A 19,977-nucleotide genomic window follows, 5' to 3' on the forward strand; every position below is an offset into this window, starting at 1 on the left:
TTCTCAACAGATTGAGGACATTTTTGAAAGGTGAGGACATTTTGGCCGTCCTCACAACTTCGAACAGTCACTTGAGGGTTAAGACTCGGTGTTGGGATTAGAAACAGGTTTACGTCAGGATTAAGCATTCAGTTGGGGTGGTTAAGGTTGGGGTAAGGGGCCAGGGAATGCATTATGTACTTTGTATGTGTGTCTGAGGTCAAAAGTAACAGAGAGAAATTTAGATAAGATTCAAAGCAAAATAAGATGAAAAGAAAAATAGAAAAGAAAAGAAAGAAATGAACTTGAAGGTGTGTGGTTAGGGGTATAGCCAAGTGTCAAACGCTATGTAAATATAACGTCCCTGGTTACATGTCATTCTGCCTCACTCGCATTTACTCTGTACAACTGGACTTGTAGGTGTTTTTGTTGTCTAATACAATACCTCCATCTAATGGTCAAAAAAAACCACTGCACTAAAACATGAAATGGCCTTTTTACTGGAATTACCCAAAAATGGCCGTCTGCTGTGTGCTCTTTGAAATGATGTGGTACAGAGGATGTGAGCTCACTGTTAATAGTGTTACTTTGAGTTCACGTTATGTCTGATATATGAAAATAATGTTCTGGCGCTGTGGAGAAGTTGAGCTGCCCATTATTAAAAAAAGAACTGAGCATGTGACCAAATTCTCTTGAGGAGTCCTGTATTGTTATTAGTCAGGTCATATGGAAGCAGGTACATGTGTATCAAGCTTTATCCAGGCTTGTCCTGTCCAAAAACTCTAGCATCATTTCACAGCTACGTGGTTTCCAGGAGGTTAATAACAGTCAGGTTTTCATAACCCCAGATTATGAGGGTGTTCTTGCCCTCTGTCACATTGTTTAAAGAAGATATTAATAAGTTTTCATATTGCTACATAGCTAACGTTAGCATAAACAACTGTTTAGGCTACTTACCAGTCTTACCATGAGAGAGCTTCAGCCATGTTGTGCTTACAAAATATATATATGTTTATATATATAATACGTCCTCTGAGCAGCTACTTCCTCAGGACAAACTGGAGGCTACAGTGACTCTGTGGCAGAAAGTGACAAGACGGGCCGACGGGGGCATAGCTAGCTGGTTAGCATGCTAATTTAAGTAGAAAAAAAAAGAAGTGACAGAAATCAGGGCGCCCTACTGGCTCACCTGGTGGAGTGCATGCCATTGGGGCTTGGTCCTAACCAGCAGCGGCCCGGGTTCGGGTCCGATCTGCGGCTGCATGTCATCCCCTCTCTCTCCCCCCGAGTCTCCTGTCGCTCTCTCACTGCAGCTTGAATAAAGGCATAAAAACTGTAGAAACTATACAGACAAACATTTTAATTAATAACAATTCAAATTGCTGGAAATATAAACCTGAATCAACATTTAAAAAATGTATTTGCTGTATCACAAATTAAAAATTACAGCTTAAAAATCAACCAAACCGACAAAAGTGAAATAAAAACAGACATGTTTTAACATCGAATGAATATGAATTCAATACTTTGTTTTACTTGATCTCTGATCTACATTATAATGAAGAAGCTACAGCATAACATGAAATGATCCAACTAAAAGCCAAGTTACAGAAACAGCTGCACCTCACCTGAACTGACAGGTGAACTACCAGGTGAGGTGCAGCCTCAGACAGGAGGCTGAGGATGCGTTCAAAGCTCCGTTTTATCATCTAGAAACATCAATCGCAAGCAACAAACAGGCGGGAAATATACATCAGTACATTCTGCTGTTATAAGAATAGTGGAGGTGAAGGCACGTCAGAGCTGAGAAGGTGGACTGTACATAGACCCTGAAACAGGTGAGTTCAGTGATTGGACAATGCTTATTAGCTGCAGCTTCAGACCGGGTCAGAACCATGGACAGAGTCCCTCCTCCACAGGATGATGACACGAGACCAGGGATGCTCTGATCACTCCACGTCACTGTTTCAGGTACACTGCGCAACCAACACTCACCAACACTGAACACCCAGTAGGATTTAACAAAGGTGATTCAACAGGTGAGACGCAGGTATCTTCTAGAGTTGCTGATTTAACTTAATTTTTATAATCTACTAGCCTATTATAAAAAAAACTTTTGTTTCATAAAAGACTCATAAAAGTGTAAGTTTGCCTCTTTTTCACGTCCGTTTCCCAGAATGGAGTGCAGACATGATGTGGATTTGGAGGAGCCGTGTCCAGTCTGTGGAGATAAAGTCTCTGGATATCACTACGGTCTGCTCACCTGTGAAAGCTGCAAGGTAGACTTTCTCCTCCGTCATTTTCTTGTTCTTGTTGCAAAGACGTTATTGAAAAGTTGTTGTTTTTTTCAGTGAAAACGACCCCGGGACCTTTGGGCAATTAGCCTAGAGATGTGGTTCTCAGTGCGTGCCCCTCGCGGGAGCGCGCACAGCTAAAGTAAAAACTACCAGATATTGTAGGACAATGATTTCTAAAGCAAAGAACTGTTAAAAACATTTAGTTTTCTTTGGATCTGAGGTCTGCGGTGTTCTCTATGAGCATCACTGTTTATTAACCTCAACAGAAGCAACATGTCAGTCTTTTTCTAAAATGAGGCTTAAATGTGAAATAAAGTGTTTCTTAAAGCAGTAGAACTGACTGTATCTGCTGATTAATGCATCCCTGGCACGTGCGCACATAGACAGCAAAGGGGGCTTGAGAAAGTGCCTTTTTCTGGGGAGCTTCCTTTGATAAATGAAAACATATATTCCTGTTTGCGCACAGCTTCCCTGTCAAACAAATATACTGATTGAATTAAAAATCTAAATATAAGGTCGGGAGATTGGTCTCAGCCGAGAGGCGATGCTTGGTGAGCACGCAATCACAGCCAGTGACGTCAGACAGGCAGGCAGCACCTCCCAGCGCTTCAACTTCTCCCGTTGAGGTGGTTTTCCCTTGTTGAGGTGAGTGGTGATGAACGAGGGAATAAGCTGCCAGAGTTTACAGATAGTCAGCCAACATTTATCATGGTAGTCAGACAGGCTAATGTACTGTACTTAACTACAGGTGAATATAGTAAAATTTGTATCATTTGTATAATAAAGTTATCACCATCACCACATGTATATGCAAATGAGACGTTAACCAATTAAAATTCGCCAATTTGCATAACTAAAAGATATCACCACGGAACTTCCCCAGTTAATTGATTACATTCAGACAGTAACTGCCCCTGAAATGTTGTTAAAACATGCAGATTAGCTTGTTTGGTGAATTTAGGTTAAATCTACAGATGCAAACAGATAGAGGGTAGTAAAACAAACAGCATCTAAATGTGCATTTTGAACGTTTTCTTTCCATTAGTGCAAAAGAAGACATGTTATGGAATGAAAATAGACTGAAATCTCAAAATTGACCACTAAATGAAAAAACAATGTTTTTTGTCTGTAGCGTCCTGCCTTTAACAGTGACTGCATCATTGTGATTGTAGACCCCTAACTGAACAACTATTCATTCTATTGGTTTGTTGTATGCTAATAGAGATAATAGATCAGCATCAGTGACAACAGATACATGGTGCAGACAGCCCTACCTCAAATGTAAAAGGAAGGAATTGCAGGCACACAGTGTAACTAAGTCCTTAGTTATCAGTGCAATTCTTGAAAATTCTAAATTCATTATGTCCCTCTCCCTGGTGCAGTCAGTTATTCTCAATATATACTAGAAACTAGCAGACTAGAAAACATGCACGATGTGTCAGTTTCCTTTGTTGTTGCCTGCTCTTGTGAAAAAAATCGAAATATTGAATACTAAAGAAGATCATTGTCTCAGTGTGAACTGATTATTTTGTAGAAATCAGTAATGAGTAGTTATGTATTAAACATTTGTTTGAATGTAGGGGTTTTCAAATAAATCAGTAACTAAGTCAGAGATGTGATTTAACTTTTTGTTTTAAAACATTTCTTTTTATAAATGATTATGAGAGCTGCCCTTTCTCTCACTTGAGCCCCTGCCCCCCAAAATGTCATCGCACGTCCCTGATGCATCCCATAATATTTCAGCTTGGGTCATTATAAAAGGTATGAAAAATGTGCTGATTAAAAACATGTGATTCATGGATCATCAGAAATAAAGTTAGGCTGCAGTGTTACCGCAGGTCTGCTGTTCAGTTTTACTTTGCACTGTTGGCATTAATGTGCACATGGATAAGTTATATTGTTAAAGTAAATAAACAAGATGTAAACACAATTTATTGTACCACAAGTTACTGTAGTTACATAAACTGATCATGAAAATCATAAATTCAACTATTGAAAAAAAAACATTGTCAACAACATAGGCAGCATATTTGGGGTGATATGTTATTCTGTAGAAACAGTCTAATGGAAGCTATAAACAGTTGGAAACTCTGACCAAGAAAGTTATTCATTCTCACTGTCGAGCCCAAAACAGCCTGTTGTGGCCATTTCATCTCAACAGTGTGAATTTAACACATTTGATAATAGATTAGAAATAATATGAGATAAACTACTACTACTACTACTACTACTCCACAGCTACAGGTTCACATTCACATTTTTATTTGGTCAACCTTCATTAATGGAAGCTCAAATATGCATTATGATTGAATTAGTCATGGGCTGGATCCACACTTCACGACCCATGACCCAAACTGTATAGAAAAATATGAATTTTATGAAATATGAAATATTTACTTTTAAAGTATTCAATGAAATGTATATTTTTACTCAGTCTTGTAGTTAAGTCTGTGTATCTAAATATATGTTGAGGATAAACCAATAAGAGTCTTCTTTTATTTTTTGTATAATTAAAAAATGGTTGTAACCAAAAACCAGCCGTTTTTTGTCATGTTTAACCAACATTCATTTAGATATTACCACAGAAACAGCTCTATGTCTATGAATGAAAGTCTGTGGCGATTAGACCCCATCGTGATGTCATGAGAGGAGAACACATTTTTAAGTATTACAGAGACAATGTGATTGGCTGGTTGAGATCGTGGCGAGATCTGATTGGTTGGAAGCGGAATAGAGAGAGTCCTCCTGACTAAACTTACACTAAACTTCATTAGCCTACACATGAGGATGTTAGTTTGTGCAGCAGGTTCTGGTGTCAGAGAGCTGGCCGCCTCTCAGCCAGAGATGCAAATGCAACAAGCTGGTTAGTGTCTGGTGATTCTCAGCATTGGACAGTAATGAAGTACATTTACTTGAGTATATATTTCTAGTATCTATACTTATTAGTTGTTGCTTTTTGTAAACTTCAGACTCCAATACACTTAAAGACAAATATTGTGCGTTTGACTCCACTACATTTCTATGAAGTACTCTTACTTTGAAGCAGAGCTTGAAGTCATTGGAATGAATTTTATTTTATTTTGAAAATGTGATAGAACATACACTGTGTAAAGAGGAGGCAGAAGATTCTTCACCAGAGACCTGATCTGATCTGAAGTCTGTGTTTGAAGGTTTAGAAATTTTTTTTGACATTTTTTTAAAATATCCAATGTGTTTACCACGACCAGACTTCATCACTGACTAAAAAAAAAAAGAAAGAAGAAAACAATAAAGGCTCCTTATGTTGATTCAATTGTGTTTTTATGGCTATTTTTATCATCCTTGTATCATATCCTACAGTATTTTTATTCTACAGGTTCTACAGTCAGTCAGTCAGTCAGTCAGTCAGTCAGTCAGTCAGTCAGTCAGTCAGGTTGTTTTAGAGTCATCAGGTTCTGTAAATCTGGAACAAATCAACAATGTGTTGACATAAAAATGCAGTTTTCAACACTTCTACTAAAAAGTTCTTTAGTACTCAAGTAAACTTTCACTTGTATTGGAGTAATATTTGACCAGGAGGATCTGTGCTCTGACTCCAGTAATGAAGTTGTGTCTTCTGGTGATTCTGCTGTCAGACGTCTCTCTGTGTCAGAAACCATTCAACAAAGAAAATAGTTCCAGGATACAGAAAGGCCTGAGAGGATTATACTGGAGATGCTGTATTGTGTTCTGCATGCTGTGCTAGGTCTACTGGGTATCATGACAAGATCCTCTTCGTCATCACTCACAGGGGTTTTTCAAAAGGACGGTTCAGAACAACAAGAAGTACGTCTGTGCAGAGAACCAGGAGTGCAGGATCGACAAAGCTCAGAGGAAACGCTGTCCGTTCTGTAGGTTTCAGAAGTGTCTTCATGTCGGCATGAGGCTGGAAGGTAAGGATGGCATTTTTTTTTTACCTGCAACATTAATGTGAAATAACTGAACTGCTGTTGTATGGAAAACCTTGCACCCAATGACACATGCATCTTACAAATATCCAGCTGTCTCCTGCATCATGCAGCCTGTCCAGTCGACATATGACAGAAATCAGCTCTATAGTCTTCTTGCTGGAGTGTTAGTCCTTCAGATTGTAAACATGGCTAAAATTCAGGTTTCCAAGACTAGGAGTGAAAATCCAGGAGATCAGCAGTTTGACAAAAACTCAAACCAGCGACAATCACGTCACAGTCAAAGTCACTGAGATTCTGATGTTTGATGTGAACATTAACTGAAGCTCCTCACCTGGATCTGCAGGAGTTCATACACTGCTCTGCTGCTACATGATTGGCTGGGTAATTGCATGAATAAGCAGGTGCACAGCTGTTCCTGTATATCCATAGAGGTACAGCGTTTGGCCGAATGTCTTGCTCCCAAGCAGCCAAAATAATTTTAATAGTAATATTCACTCATATTGAAAACAATCTTACAATTACAGTGTAACACTTAAACGCACCGTCTGTAACTTCTGCCTCTAGGGCAATCAAAACAATATCAAAAGACAGCATTGGATGATGTCATGAAATAGTGTGGGATCATGGGATTTTTCACCACCATCATCGTAAGCTCCTCCCGGTTTGGATTCCTTCAGTGTCAGTGGTTCAGGAAATCAAACAGACCTGGTGATTCTAATGTTAAAAACACTGAATGAAGCAGTTTGACATTTAAAGTCTGAGTTTGAGCGACGCTGTACAGAGGACAGAGACTCAGGGAAGAGCTGGAGCTGAGATTGATGCTAACCTTTGTTCTGATTGTTTCTCTGATAACTTATGAAGCAGACGTTCAGCAGGTTTTTACCGGCAGCTGAACGATCCACAGAGGTGTCCTCCTCTCCACAACAAACATTTCCTCAGCTTGTTTCTCTGACAACTTCAGATCCAGACGTCCGACGACTAAAATCCTTCATCTGGTTCAAATATAGAGCTGAAAACCTCCAAGGTGTAAAAAGTGTATGTGGCTTAAAACTAGATAAAAGTCAATGTTGAGCTTCTGTCAGACAAACACACTGACACATGATCATAGAGGAGCACATACATCAGGATATGATGAAAAAAAAAAAGTCCTAAACTTATTTGCACCAGATCATTACATTTTAGTGCAGATCTGGTTAAAGGAGTGGGTCCAGGAATGTTTTATCACTCTTTAATGTGTAGGATCGTTTGGCGTGTGAGTCATTCTAGTTATTACTATTACTATAGGCTACATCTCTATGTGGAACCTGCTCTGTGCTCTGTTCTCTTTTTTAGTATTTTTGGACTTAGCTGCTCCCCATGAGAGCTGGTTTGCAGCCATCACACCAGAAATCATTATCATCATTTCAAAATCAAAACATAACTTATGTAAAAGTCAAGTCCAGTCTTTTATCAGTGTTGGTCAAGTCTCAAATCCTTAATTTTGTGATTTAAGTCTGATTTGAGTCAAGTCATGTGACTCAAGTCCCCCACCTTCCACCTTTGCCCAGGGCCTACTAAAGTCATAATGATGTCTGGGTGATCTGCTCAGCAGGACAGTGTGTGCACACTCTACATCAGTGAAAATCTGATGCTCTAAACAAATCGGCCATTGTCCTCAGCTGTTCGAGCAGATCGGATGCGAGGTGGCAGAAACACGTTTGGTCCCATGTACAAGCGAGACCGTGCCCTGAAGCAGCAGAGAAAGGCTCTGATACAAGCTGGTGGATTCAGACTGGAGAGCAGCCCCCCTGTGGTCTACTCAGCCCACCCGAGAGACTTCACCTTCGCTGCCGGCCTCCAACCGGACTGCATCCTGCCCACAGAGCAGAACGACTGCATCAGCTACCAGCCTCCATCACTGTGTTCACTTCTGCCCTCCAGCTCCCCTGTTGGCCCCCAGTACCAGAGCGTCTCCTTCTCAAACTGGACTATCAAGTCCAAGCACACCAACAACTGTGACAGTCCACCAGGCTCTGCTGCAGCAACCTACACCGACTCAGACGAGCTACACTCAAGCTCTCCACAAGGTCCCGGGATGCCTCGGCTGGTGACGGAGTTCCTGCTCTGTGATCCAGATGAGCTGCAACTGCAGAATAAGATCAGCGCTCGTATCCAGCAGGAGCAGACCGGCTGGAGGAGACTCGGGAACCCCGGCACCTTCAGCCTCATGTGCGTCATGGCTGACCAGACGCTGCTGTCCATCGTGGAGTGGGCTCGCACCTCCATCTTCTTCAAACAACTTAAGGTAACATCCGACCTGCTGGTCTCACTTTTATATACATTATTAAAAGAAACATAAAGAGCCTGATAAAACCCGTATTTAAACTGTATTAGCTCTTTGTTTTTTGCACCAAGGTCAGTGATCAGATGAAGTTACTGCACAGCTGCTGGAGTGAACTGTTGATCCTGGACATCATATCCAGACAGGTCCTGTACGGCAGAGTGGGCAGTCTGCTCCTGGTCACTGGGCAGGAGGTGAGATAGTTTACTGTCTTTAAAGGTGTAATGTGGAAGATCGTGCTACTTGCTCCACATCCATAGGGGGCAGCATTTCACCTCTTCGTTCCTGTCCAGTTAATCATGTTGTTGTTTTCCCCATGTTGCTTATAATTTATTATTTATATGTGCATTTATTGTTGATAGTTAAAATTGTTGATAGCACTGAAACACATAATGAGTACTTGTAATACAAACAGATTGCATGACACATGGGTGTCAGTCTACAACAGCATGAAAAAGGGATGATGACATCATCACAAGGGCAGAATCATAAATTAAGGTTTATTGCAAGATACTTTACTTACAAGGTATTTGGCTTGGTGTTTGGTGCAGTATACAATAAACATATTAACAGGAAATAATAAAAAGGTAAAATACTTCAACAGTCAAAAAGATAAATATACATAGAAAATAAATCTATGAAAAAAACTATGTACAAAAGTGCTGACAAAACTCTAAGCAGGATGTGAAAAAGAGCACAGTATTGACAGTATCTGTTCTGTGCAGGGATAATACTCCAAGGTGTTACTGTAATGTGGTTGTTGATGGTTGATGAGGCCAGATGCAAAAGAAAAGGCAGGTGCTGGTCCATCACTGGGGAGGACTGGACATTTTTTAATTTTATGTAGAATGTATTACACATGAATATAAAAGCTGTGCAGTACAGAGGAACATTCATGACTGTTCATGATGTCTGTACATGTATTCTGTGGTCCAGGTGCAGCTGTCAGACATTGCCTCTCAAGCTGGTCCTACCTTGGCCGGCCTGGTCCAGAGAGGACAGGAGCTGGTTGAGAGGCTCCATATCCTAAAGCTGGACCGTCAAGAGTTTGCCTGTATCAAGTTCCTCATCCTCTTTAACCCAGGTCAGTGACAGCTTATGCTTTTTATCAGAGAAAGGTTCATATATGCAAAAAAGGTCTTCCATCCACACAGACTTCGACGGTAAATTGTGGTTGTTTTCCCTTCCCCCGCACTGACCAGATGTGAAAGACCTTGAGGAGCATCAGCTGGTGGAGAGTGTGCAGGAGCAGGCTGAGGGAGCCCTGCTGGAGTACACATCGCGCACCTCCTCTCAGCACCTCGGACGCTTTACTCATCTGCTGCTGTGTCTGTCCGAGCTGCGCTCTCTCAGCACCCTCGCTGAAGACTACCTGTACTGTCGACACCTCAGCGGCGAGGTGCCCTGCAACAACCTGCTCATTGAGATGCTCCACGCCAAGCACAGCTGGCCATGAACATTCAAGAGACTCTGTGATCGGCTGCTCTTGTTATTAAGCTGTAAAAATGTTTAACACAATGAGTTTATCCCTGATATTTTTCTGTGCTTGAAGAATTAAGTTTAGCATTAATAAATATAGTACAATAATTAATATTATAAATGGGTACTTGTGTCCACTTAAACTAGTTGCATCTGAAGTTTTGGCAAATATGTTTGTTTGCCGTCAAACATCCCACCGCAACATCCCGCCCAACATCTGAGTTCAGTTCTATCTCTACGCATCTTGTACAGCGATAGACACAGTAATTGCTGGTGTGTAAGTATAAAAAGGCTCCAAAAACAGAATACGTCTGTATTTCTCAGTGAAAGGAATGCAGTGTGTGTGTGTTGCTTTCAGCCTAAACCTCAGTGTCCCGTGCACAGTGTCATTCTTGATATTGCCACAAGATGCCGCCAACATAAATATCTTTTAGATTCTAGATGCAGTAATGCATTGCAGCTCTATGTGAGACAAATAAGGTTTTTTTTTTAAATGAACCGATTCTTACTGTAAGTGTTGTGGTCTACAACAGTGAATGGAAAGTGCGCTTCCTTTTGGGGTTTTTTCTTGACACTGACCAAATGTGCTTTAATTATTAGTGCCAATGATAATGTGCAGTTACTGAAAGTAACCTGTAAATAATGGCTTATAACTGGCCAAAATTGAATTATAATGGTTCAAGTTGTATTTCAGTTCAACTTGAATCAGGACTTTTGGTCACGTGGGGGAAGCAGAAATAGACTAAGACTTGGTTTCTAATTGTGTCTGTTTGTTGCAGGACAGATCGTGTACAGTGTCTTTAGCAGCTGTTTGTTTCTCCTTCAGACTGAACCAAAGCAGTACAATCGTGGGCTATAAAACCAAACAGTAAGCTGAAAGAGGCTAAAAACTTATGTAAGGCTGAGATGAAACGCAGAGTTGGTGATAATTAGAGTTCAAGTCCCAAAGGGCGTCATTCTTTCTCTTCTGTTGTAGCTTAAATTCCCATGAACTGAAATGAGCTAGAAACATGAAACTCTTACTACAAATTCTGTGGATTTGGACCAAGTTTATCAGAAGTTGTATAAACGTTGTTATTTAGTTTTCAAAATATCGACCAATGAACTTCATAAGAGGCGGGGCTTACCAGCAAAATGGACAAAACTCAGTAATAATTTGTCCAATTATGATAAATGTGAGCACGTCTTGCCAAAAACCAAAACTGTGTACCACAAAACCCAGCTGACAGAATTTCATCAGTTTAGGTGTGCATGCTCTGTAGGCAAGAATTAACCAAAATCTGAGACATCATATTGATTGTTGCAAGTGGGTGTGGCCTATCATATATTTGCTCATAGCTCAAGATGCCTTGCAGCAATTGTATTAAACTCACTGTGGTCGTCCTGAGATATCTCCTGAACGTACACACAGAGTTTCATTCACATCTGCTGAGGAGGGAACCGTATGGTGGAACGTTGAGTGCTCAGTTATTGAACTGCTGCAGGCTTTGTGATGACGAAACAAGTGTGATTGGTCTCATTCCGCAGAATTTAACTGATGCTGCTTCCGTTTTTTTATCATAATAGGCCTCAAACCCAGAATCGCTTTCTTGTGGCTGTATTTCTCTGTGGGTTTGTCTGATCCACTGTTGATATAAAAATACTGATTATATTTGCTTTATGAAGCTTTAAAGTTATAATGTTTTCCATGTGTTACATCATGGCTTGTATAACCTGTTATTGTAACTGTGTGATGCTTGTTTTGATTGAAATATTCACATCTAAGTCGCTGTGCTTTTTACCGGGGCACCATTACATCATTAAATCATATTACACAGCCGGTGTATTACGTGGCATTTCTGAAACCTTTGGAGAATAGTATCATTTCAAATAAACGTCTATGGCCTGAAGTAATGGCACACAACCCATCTGGAGCACATCATTTTTTTCATATTTGTTGTAATTGTGATCGGGATGATTTTCCTCCCAGATGAACATAGTGGCCAAATTTATAACTACTCTTATACCCTAAATACATCAGCAAATAGAGGTGGGGGGGTTTGTGTGAACAGGGGGGCCTGAATGATGATTCAGTCTGCCCCTGGGCTGAAGCCATGTCTGGTCACACAACATGAGTTCTGATGGAGCAGCAGGGATGAAGAGGTGAATGACGCTGAGTCCGATTGGTCCACTTAAGGTGAAGTTTAGTTTTTGGAAAAACAAGCTCCAACAATATACATGCTGTTACACATGAAGCGTCATATTTATTATTGAATGGAACATGAAGCCAGAGGATGATGGGAAAGCAGGCACACTTCCTGCAGGTTAAAGTCAAAGCACATTTAAACCTTTGTTTATCAGTCGCTGAGATCCACCGATTACACCTTCAACCACCTGTTTTCTCCACTCTGCTTTAATAAAAGGCTTAATCAACATAATGCACTCATCTTGTTGTGTGGAGGCGCCCTATCTGATCTCATCCACCTCACTGGAGCCCATTTCCTACCCGACCTTGACATCCAGCTGGCATCAAGCTGGCATCCGTCCTGTTCAAGGACAAAACATGGCAGCATGATTAAATACACAGTGTTAGAGGCACACAACAGAATCTTACCGGGAAACTTACAGAGACCGTTACAGGTACTTGCAAATGTGGCTTTACAATTGTTAACATAAAAGAATGGAAGCAATTTAAGACTCATGAGGTGTGTGATATCAAAACATTTGTTAATTGCAGTATGTTTGCAGTGAACTGTTTTTCTTGCATTTGTGCCAGACTCTTTCTCCTGAACATTTTCTGATGGTTATGGTTAAAAATTCAAAGAAATACTGTTCATTGTGTTTTACAGAACATGCAGAATATTTTTGTTGTTGTTGCTTAGACCTTAAAAATCTTTAAAACATTTTTGCTTGTCTGTATGTTTTTCAAATCATTTTAAAGTCTTAAAATGTCTTTAAAAAGTCTCTCTGTGTTTTGTTGCTCTGCAGTAGAGGTAACTGTAAATGTCAAACCTCTTTAGTTTCTTCTTTTTTTGTCATAGTTATGATTTAAGAGATATTATCTTTATTATCTCGACTCGGGAAAGCGAATGAAAATAAAGTAAAATGTGCTGAATCGTTCTTTTTATTTCCATCATTTTTATTGTAGTTGATAAGTATTCTGCATATTAGCACAAATGTCTTCTGCTCTGGTTGTGTCACTTCACACCACAATCCCATTGTAAAATGATCTGAGCTGTAAAACCCTTTGAGCCCAGCTTCATGCCTGTTTATGAGGTTTTAGTCCTTTTTACTCGAACTATTATAGTTCCCAAGTAATTTATATCTTACAGTAGTATCTGCAGATGCTGATATGAATACTGCATTGTAATATAATGTCAGGTGCCGTTATAAGGACTACCCCATAGGTAAGAGGGACTCATGATGGACAAATAGAAAGACATAGCAGCCAGCAGAGAGCCTCAAATTTGAAGGAGCAACAACTACATGACTTAGCCTACTGCTTTCCATCAAAAATATTCACTTGTTCACAAACGTGTGCTTTAACACATCTGGTTGAACAGCTGTCAGACCCCTGCTCTGTTTCAAAGTCATATTGTTTCTGTTTCGCGTAGTAGAGAATTTCTGAATAGTTGTGTAAACAATTTATGCTGGATAAAGGTTTGGACACAAAAATTATTTTTGGTCAATAAGATGAAAGAGGTTTCATTCAAAATTATTCATCAGTGTTAACCACTTAGATCTCTTTTTGGTAAATTCAGAAATTATACTAACATAAGCTGTGCCTTCTCATACTGAGACTGTGGTCCATCAGTTTTGGAAGTGTTTACATCTATACCTTTAAACTGGCAAGATATTTGTAGGTTTATCTTGGATGATATCATCTGCAGCTTTGAGCTTCTACTGGAAAAGATTTGGGGGCGTTTCTTAAGGATCAACGCAATATGAAAGAGAGTATTTTCTGATCATCCTCATTATAGGCTATTATTTGCAAAGTTTTATATTCATAAATGTGAATTTGCTAAAGTGAAACCTCACATTCATGTTTTCAACAAAGAAATTGTGTTATATATTAAGACTCTTTAAGTGACTTAAATTCATTTATGTTTACTTCTGGCATATTTTATTCTATTGTATTAGATTAGATTAGATTAGATTAGATTAGATTAGATTAGATTAGATTAGATTAGATTAACTTTATTAATCCCACAACTGGGAAATTCATTTACCACAGCAGAAAAAATAAACATCTATAGAATAAACATCTATTATTATTATTAAGTTATTATTGTTTTTCTATATCATTATTAACCCATATGTATTTTTTACGCATACATCTATTTGAATTGACTCAGCGGGAGAAAAAAACACCCGCCATAAAACGAAAGAAGAAGAAGAAGAAGACGAAGTCACTTCCTCTACTTCCGGGAAACACAAATCCTCATTCACCAAGATGGCGACATTGACAGTGAGCCGGCCACCGATCGCGGGTTTCAGTTTCGAAAACTGCAAGAGGTGAGTGCGTTTTAGAGAATGAAAGTGAGACCAGAGTCACTACAGCACTTAGTTTAATCAGTTTTTTTACCGTTTGTACGTAGACTTTGAGAACAACAGACGAATTTAAAGCGTTTTTCCTAGCGATGCTAGCTCAGGTTCCCTTGGCTCCGGTACAATGACTCAGGCGTTTTCCCCCACACACAGTTATGATTCACATTGGTTAAACATTATACAGGTTTTCTCGTTTTAGAACATGTATAACAACAATGTATGTAGTATATATATTTACTGTCTATTATATTGTTGATGTTATCTTATAAAGAAAATTACGTGTCGGAACGTTTTTTTCTCTTGATATTCAACCCGCTACACATTAACAAACTGTAATAACACCACCACTCACCGCTGAAACCTAATGGAGCCACTGTGTGAGAAAAGCTGGATATCCTGAAACACGGATACATTTAAGAAAATCCCATGGTTTACCTGTAGTTCTGTGTGAGACATATTGATGTGGACCAAAGGCTTCCACATGGAAACATGAAGTGAGATATTACACCATGTACATTTCACTAACAACTGGAAAAATGGAGGTGTTGTAAAACTTCAGACTGGTATTGATAGTTTGCTTTACTGTGTTTTGACAGTCATGGTCTGACAGCAAGAGATATTTGTTTTGAATGAAAATGTCAGCAGTGTGTTATTAGCAGTCATGTGCTTATGATTTTTTTTTTTTTCCTTTTATGTATTAGAAATGCAGTTCTGGAAGGCGAAGTTAACAAAGTGGGATGCAGTTTACCTGCTGCTCGTAAAACAGGAACTACCATCTGCGGTGTTGTCTTCAAGGTGAGTGGCAGACACCATGTTGCTTCAAATAAGTGAGTTGAGCCTGACAATGTGAGCGAAAAGGTGCTGGTGTAAATGAATATTCAAACACATACTATTCTGCCACGCTGTGTTAAATCTAGTTGACTGTTCACACTGGCCAGTTTTAATACACAGGGTGATAGGCTCAAGGGCTCAAGTTGTGGTCAAAAAGCTTTGAGTTCGTAAAATTGATGTTCACAAATAATTCAAAAGTTTGTGGTTTTAAATCAATATCAACATAAACAAATCAGCAGGAGAAAGTCTGTTCATGTGTAGAACAGATTTGTATCTGATGATGTCTCTCTGTGAAGGATGGCATTGTCCTGGGAGCTGACACCAGAGCCACTGAGGGCATGGTGGTGGCAGACAAGAACTGCTCAAAGATCCACTACATCTCCCCCAACATTTAGTAAGTGGCAGGTTTCAATACACTGCAGGTGTTCATGTTTACAGAGTGTGGTTATTTGAGTTGTTTGCTCAGGACTCATACTGTTCCACACACAGCCTTTTTGTATTCAGATGAAGAAAGATGAACTTCAGTCATGTCTAAGTTTTTATAAGAGTCCACATGAGCTCCAGTCATCTTTTTGAATTTTCTGATCCTGCAAATAGTGACTTCAATGAAATATTTATTTTATTCTTTTCCAACTTCATGTGACTGCTGTGTTGTATAACTGACAGACGGTTGTGTATTTGTGTTACTGTCCAGCTGTTGTGGAGCAGGAACAGCTGCAGACACAGAGATGACCACACAGATCATCTCCTCCAACCTGGAGCTGCACTCGCTCTCCACCGGCAGGCTGCCACGTGTGGCCACTGCTAACCGCATGCTCAAACAGATGCTGTTCAGGTACGCTGCTCACACTGCATCATTGTAGGAAAAAAAAAAAAAAAAACATGTTCAGATATGTAAACACATTGATGCCAAAATTACTGTTTAATTTGACACAAACATTCACTTGGATTGAAGGATTAATGATTTGATTTTTGTGGTCAAAAGTAGTTTTCAATAGTTTTATACTTGGTATGAAAAATGAAGAAAGTCTCTGATATGTTCATACATGTGACTGTGAAATGTGTGTGTCTGTGTGTGTTCAGGTATCAGGGCTACATCGGAGCTGCTCTGGTCCTGGGTGGAGTGGACTGTAACGGACCTCACCTTTACAGTATCTACCCTCACGGCTCCACTGACAAGCTGCCCTACGTCACCATGGGTCAGTCTCAAACATATTAACAGTGTTGTACTGGTGATGGACTCACACTGAAGCTGCCTGACTGTTACACAGTGAGGAGAAATGAACCTTTTTATAAAGTCATGCACGTGGCAGCACATTAGCATGAAGACACCTCCCTCTGCTGTGTCAGCTCAGCTGTGATGCGTTCAGTGAACTAATGGAGATCAGAGGAGTCACAGTGCTCTCAAGTGGACTGACTAAGCAAAAGCAGTCACTAGTAATAATAGAACACAAATACACACTTTAGCTTTCCATTATTTGTTTGTTGTTTTATATTAGGTTATATCTGTTTTCTGAAGGCTTGTTAAGAAAGCCTTAGCAGTACGCTCAATAAGCAGCAGTGAGTTTACAGTCTGTCTGTGATTGGCTGGTGGAGTTGGTTGAGATTAGGGGTGGGCGATATGGCAAAAATATCATATCACGATTTTTTAAAAATAAAATCACGATTTCTATTTTATCACGATCTTAAATTGGAAAAACAAAAACAGACAATTTAGACCAAAGAACCTTTCTTAACAGATTTTTTGCCTGCATGTGCAAACAACGTAAAGTTTAAGGTAAACAACAACAACATTCTAATAAAGTGCCCTCTTGCAAAAGTAGTAACAGAAAGTAAAATATCAATCAAAGACATTACTGACAGTCATTTAAACAGGATTTATTTATCAAAACACTAAATAGCTTATTGATCAGTTGCGGAAAATCCAAACCAACTCCATATAATGGAGGTGGAATTCTTTTAGCAACCAACTCCGTTTGGCTTTCAGCCATCGTTCTGCATGTGCTACCACTACACACACAAACAAGGAGGCGGGTAGGAAAGCGCGTCACTGTCCGTAATTCGCTATGATTGGTCGGTCAGGTTGACGACGTCAATACGTCTGGTGCGTCGGTGCATCAGCATAGAACTGCAATTTATAGAATGTGCCCTAGACGATCCCACGATCCCTGCAGTTTGAAAGATCGTCTTCACGTTGTAATCCTTCACGATCTAATATCGTCATATCGCCCACCCCTAGTTGAGATCATGTGCAGCTCAACATGTGTTTAATCTGTTGAATCATGAAGTGTCAGGGTTATGTGAAGGAAGCTGAACATGACTTCAGGCAGATGTGTGGATTTTGGTTTTAGTGCAAAGATTTACCTGGTGTCAGAACCAAAGCTACACCTGAGTTTGTTGCATCTCAAGGAGGACACACAAATCCAAAGAGAAATACCTGGTGCTGCCGGCTATGCTGTAGTGAATCTCCAGGTAAATACGAGGTGCTCTGGTAGAAGTTGAGATGGTTACTTAGATACGAGGAAGCTGCTGGGCTGACCTCAGGCACACTATAATGGAAAATAAAACGCTGACCGGTCTTCCTCAGGGCGTGGTTGGAAAGGAAAGTAAACCAGAGTGAAGCGTCGTGATTCCTTATATAGACAGATCTCACCTTACCAATAGGCTATATAGATAAGATATTAATTATCATATCATATGATTATGTTCAATAAAATGATAGTCATTTTTTACCATACCATTTTAAACGATAATGTGTAAGCCAGTTTACAAGAAAGTTCTGAAATCTGTTTTTAAAGGCTCCGGGTCTCTGGCTGCTATGGCCGTGTTTGAGGACCGCTACAAGCCTGACATGGAGGTGAGTCATTATTTATATTCATGGTAAATACCGCAGACTGTCCTGTGAAGTGTCTGATGATCCCAGACTGACCGCCTGTAACACTTCCTGTCACAGGAGGAGGACGCCAAGCGGCTGGTGCGTGACGCCATCGCTGCAGGTATCTTCAATGACCTGGGCTCTGGCAGCAACATCGACCTGTGTGTCATCTCCAAGGGCAAAGTGGACTACATCCGGCCCCACGATGAGGCCAACAAGAAGGGGGTCAGGTGAGGACCATATCAGTGATGCTTCTAGAACTGTTTATCTGCTGTTTCATTTCATTTCAGTTTGTTGATGTTGAACTGAGGGAAACTCATGTTTTCAGTTCCAGAGACAGAGATGAAGTTGATCTGTTCTCTGGCAGCTTCTCTCTGTCTCCTCCTCTCACACATTTCATTTCCCCACAGTCGATATGGAAGCTCATTAATGTGCGGAGATTAATGTCAGGAGATTAAAATCTGGTCCACATACACACACTTTGATATTTCTGGGAATTCACTGGATTAAAATGGAAGTAGCTCACCTGATGGAGCGTGTCCCATTAAGGCCGAGTCCTTGATGCAGTATCCAGGGTTCAGACCGGTCTCTCTCTCTCTCTCCTCTTATGTTCCTGTCTGTCTCTCCTCTTCACTGTCACAGTAAAGGCATTAATGGCCAAAAAATAACTTAACTAAAAACTCGATCTTCCATTTTTTTTTATGTGTTGCTATGGTGAATCATAGTATCAAAGAAGAACCAATAGCAGCTGTTCACATTTTCATAGTTGAGGAAGTGGTGATGTGTCTCCACCTCTGCATTAACAGGCTGTCATCACAGAGCATGTTTCATCGTTAACTGGACTCATTAACTCTCCATCACACGATGAGCTGGTGGTGACTCCTTGTCTTGTTGCTTGTTCTGTTTAAAGAGTGATTGAGCTTGACGCCTTGCAGCTGTGAGTACAGATGTTGAGTGTTCTGGTGCCGCCGCCTTTCACTGATCTGAACCTACTAATAACCAACTTTTTTTTATTTTTGATTTTTTTAATCTAGCCACTTACTTAGTTTGACTTTCCATAAGCCCAGTGTGTGGTTGTGTCTTTGGGTGGTTGTGTTGAGTGGCGTGGCGTGGCGTGGCGTGGCGTGGCGTGGCGTGCTGATGATAACATCTCTGATTAAACAGGCTCCATCCAACACTTCACTGCTTGAATTGTAACTCATTATTCCACGTGTCTCATTTCCCCTCATGTAGAACTGGTGACTACAAGTACAAACGAGGAACCACCAGTGTGTTGACGAAGAAGGTGACCCCCCTGGACCTGGAGGTGGTGGATGAATCTGTACAGACTATGGATACGTCCTAAAATACTTTGACCATGTTTTCTTGATGTAACTCACCACCCGTCAGAATTCCTAATGCAAATGGCTCCTTTTTCCATGATTTACAATAAAAGTGTTTGAGTTGGTTCATGTTTTGTTCTTTTGTCTTTAAATTGTTGAACCACAAATAAAACAGGTGTCAGTTTTAACAGGACCACGAGTTCAAAGCTGCTGGTTTTGTAAGTGTGTTTCAGCTGAGGCCTGGACGATAATCAAGTTCAACATACCCGGGAGAACTTTTAGTTAACTGAAGCTAACATTGACCGGACTGGATAACCTGTACTGCCAAGCAAGTTATCAACTGGTTCGGTTAATACTGTGTTTACCTGTCCAGGTATGAGCGCGTTCACATGAAAGAGGCGGAGTTGTTAATTATAAC

General features: G+C 40.2%; 2 protein-coding genes across 6 annotated transcripts; both read left to right on the forward strand.

Moving 5' to 3' along the window:
* Positions 1–1,828: 1,828 nt before the first annotated feature.
* On the forward strand, positions 1,829–11,909 carry LOC130186929 (nuclear receptor subfamily 5 group A member 2-like). Of its 5 annotated transcripts, none has more exons than XM_056404284.1 (7): positions 1,829–1,950; positions 2,156–2,258; positions 6,046–6,187; positions 7,864–8,489; positions 8,579–8,719; positions 9,462–9,609; positions 9,728–11,909. In XM_056404284.1, exons 2-7 carry the CDS (start codon positions 2,157–2,159, stop codon positions 9,979–9,981), a joined length of 1,413 nt encoding a protein of 470 aa, XP_056260259.1. In that variant the 5' UTR covers positions 1,829–1,950; position 2,156; the 3' UTR covers positions 9,982–11,909. The 5 variants fall into 5 exon arrangements, with proteins under 5 accessions (XP_056260259.1, XP_056260258.1, XP_056260261.1 ...); XM_056404283.1 differs by having other exon boundaries at positions 1,883–2,018; XM_056404286.1 differs by having other exon boundaries at positions 1,884–2,018; positions 8,600–8,719.
* Positions 11,910–14,339: 2,430 nt separating this feature from the next.
* Positions 14,340–19,684, forward strand: psmb7 (proteasome 20S subunit beta 7). The gene is made up of 8 exons (XM_056404294.1): positions 14,340–14,498; positions 15,233–15,326; positions 15,659–15,756; positions 16,057–16,197; positions 16,446–16,561; positions 18,161–18,219; positions 18,316–18,467; positions 19,471–19,684. The coding sequence occupies exons 1-8, from the start codon at positions 14,437–14,439 to the stop codon at positions 19,580–19,582; spliced, it is 834 nt and encodes a 277-aa protein (XP_056260269.1). The 5' UTR covers positions 14,340–14,436; the 3' UTR covers positions 19,583–19,684.
* The last annotated feature ends 293 nt before the right edge of the window (positions 19,685–19,977 follow it).

This window comes from Seriola aureovittata, chromosome 18, assembly GCF_021018895.1.
Source record: "Seriola aureovittata isolate HTS-2021-v1 ecotype China chromosome 18, ASM2101889v1, whole genome shotgun sequence".
NCBI lineage: Eukaryota > Metazoa > Chordata > Actinopteri > Carangiformes > Carangidae > Seriola > Seriola aureovittata.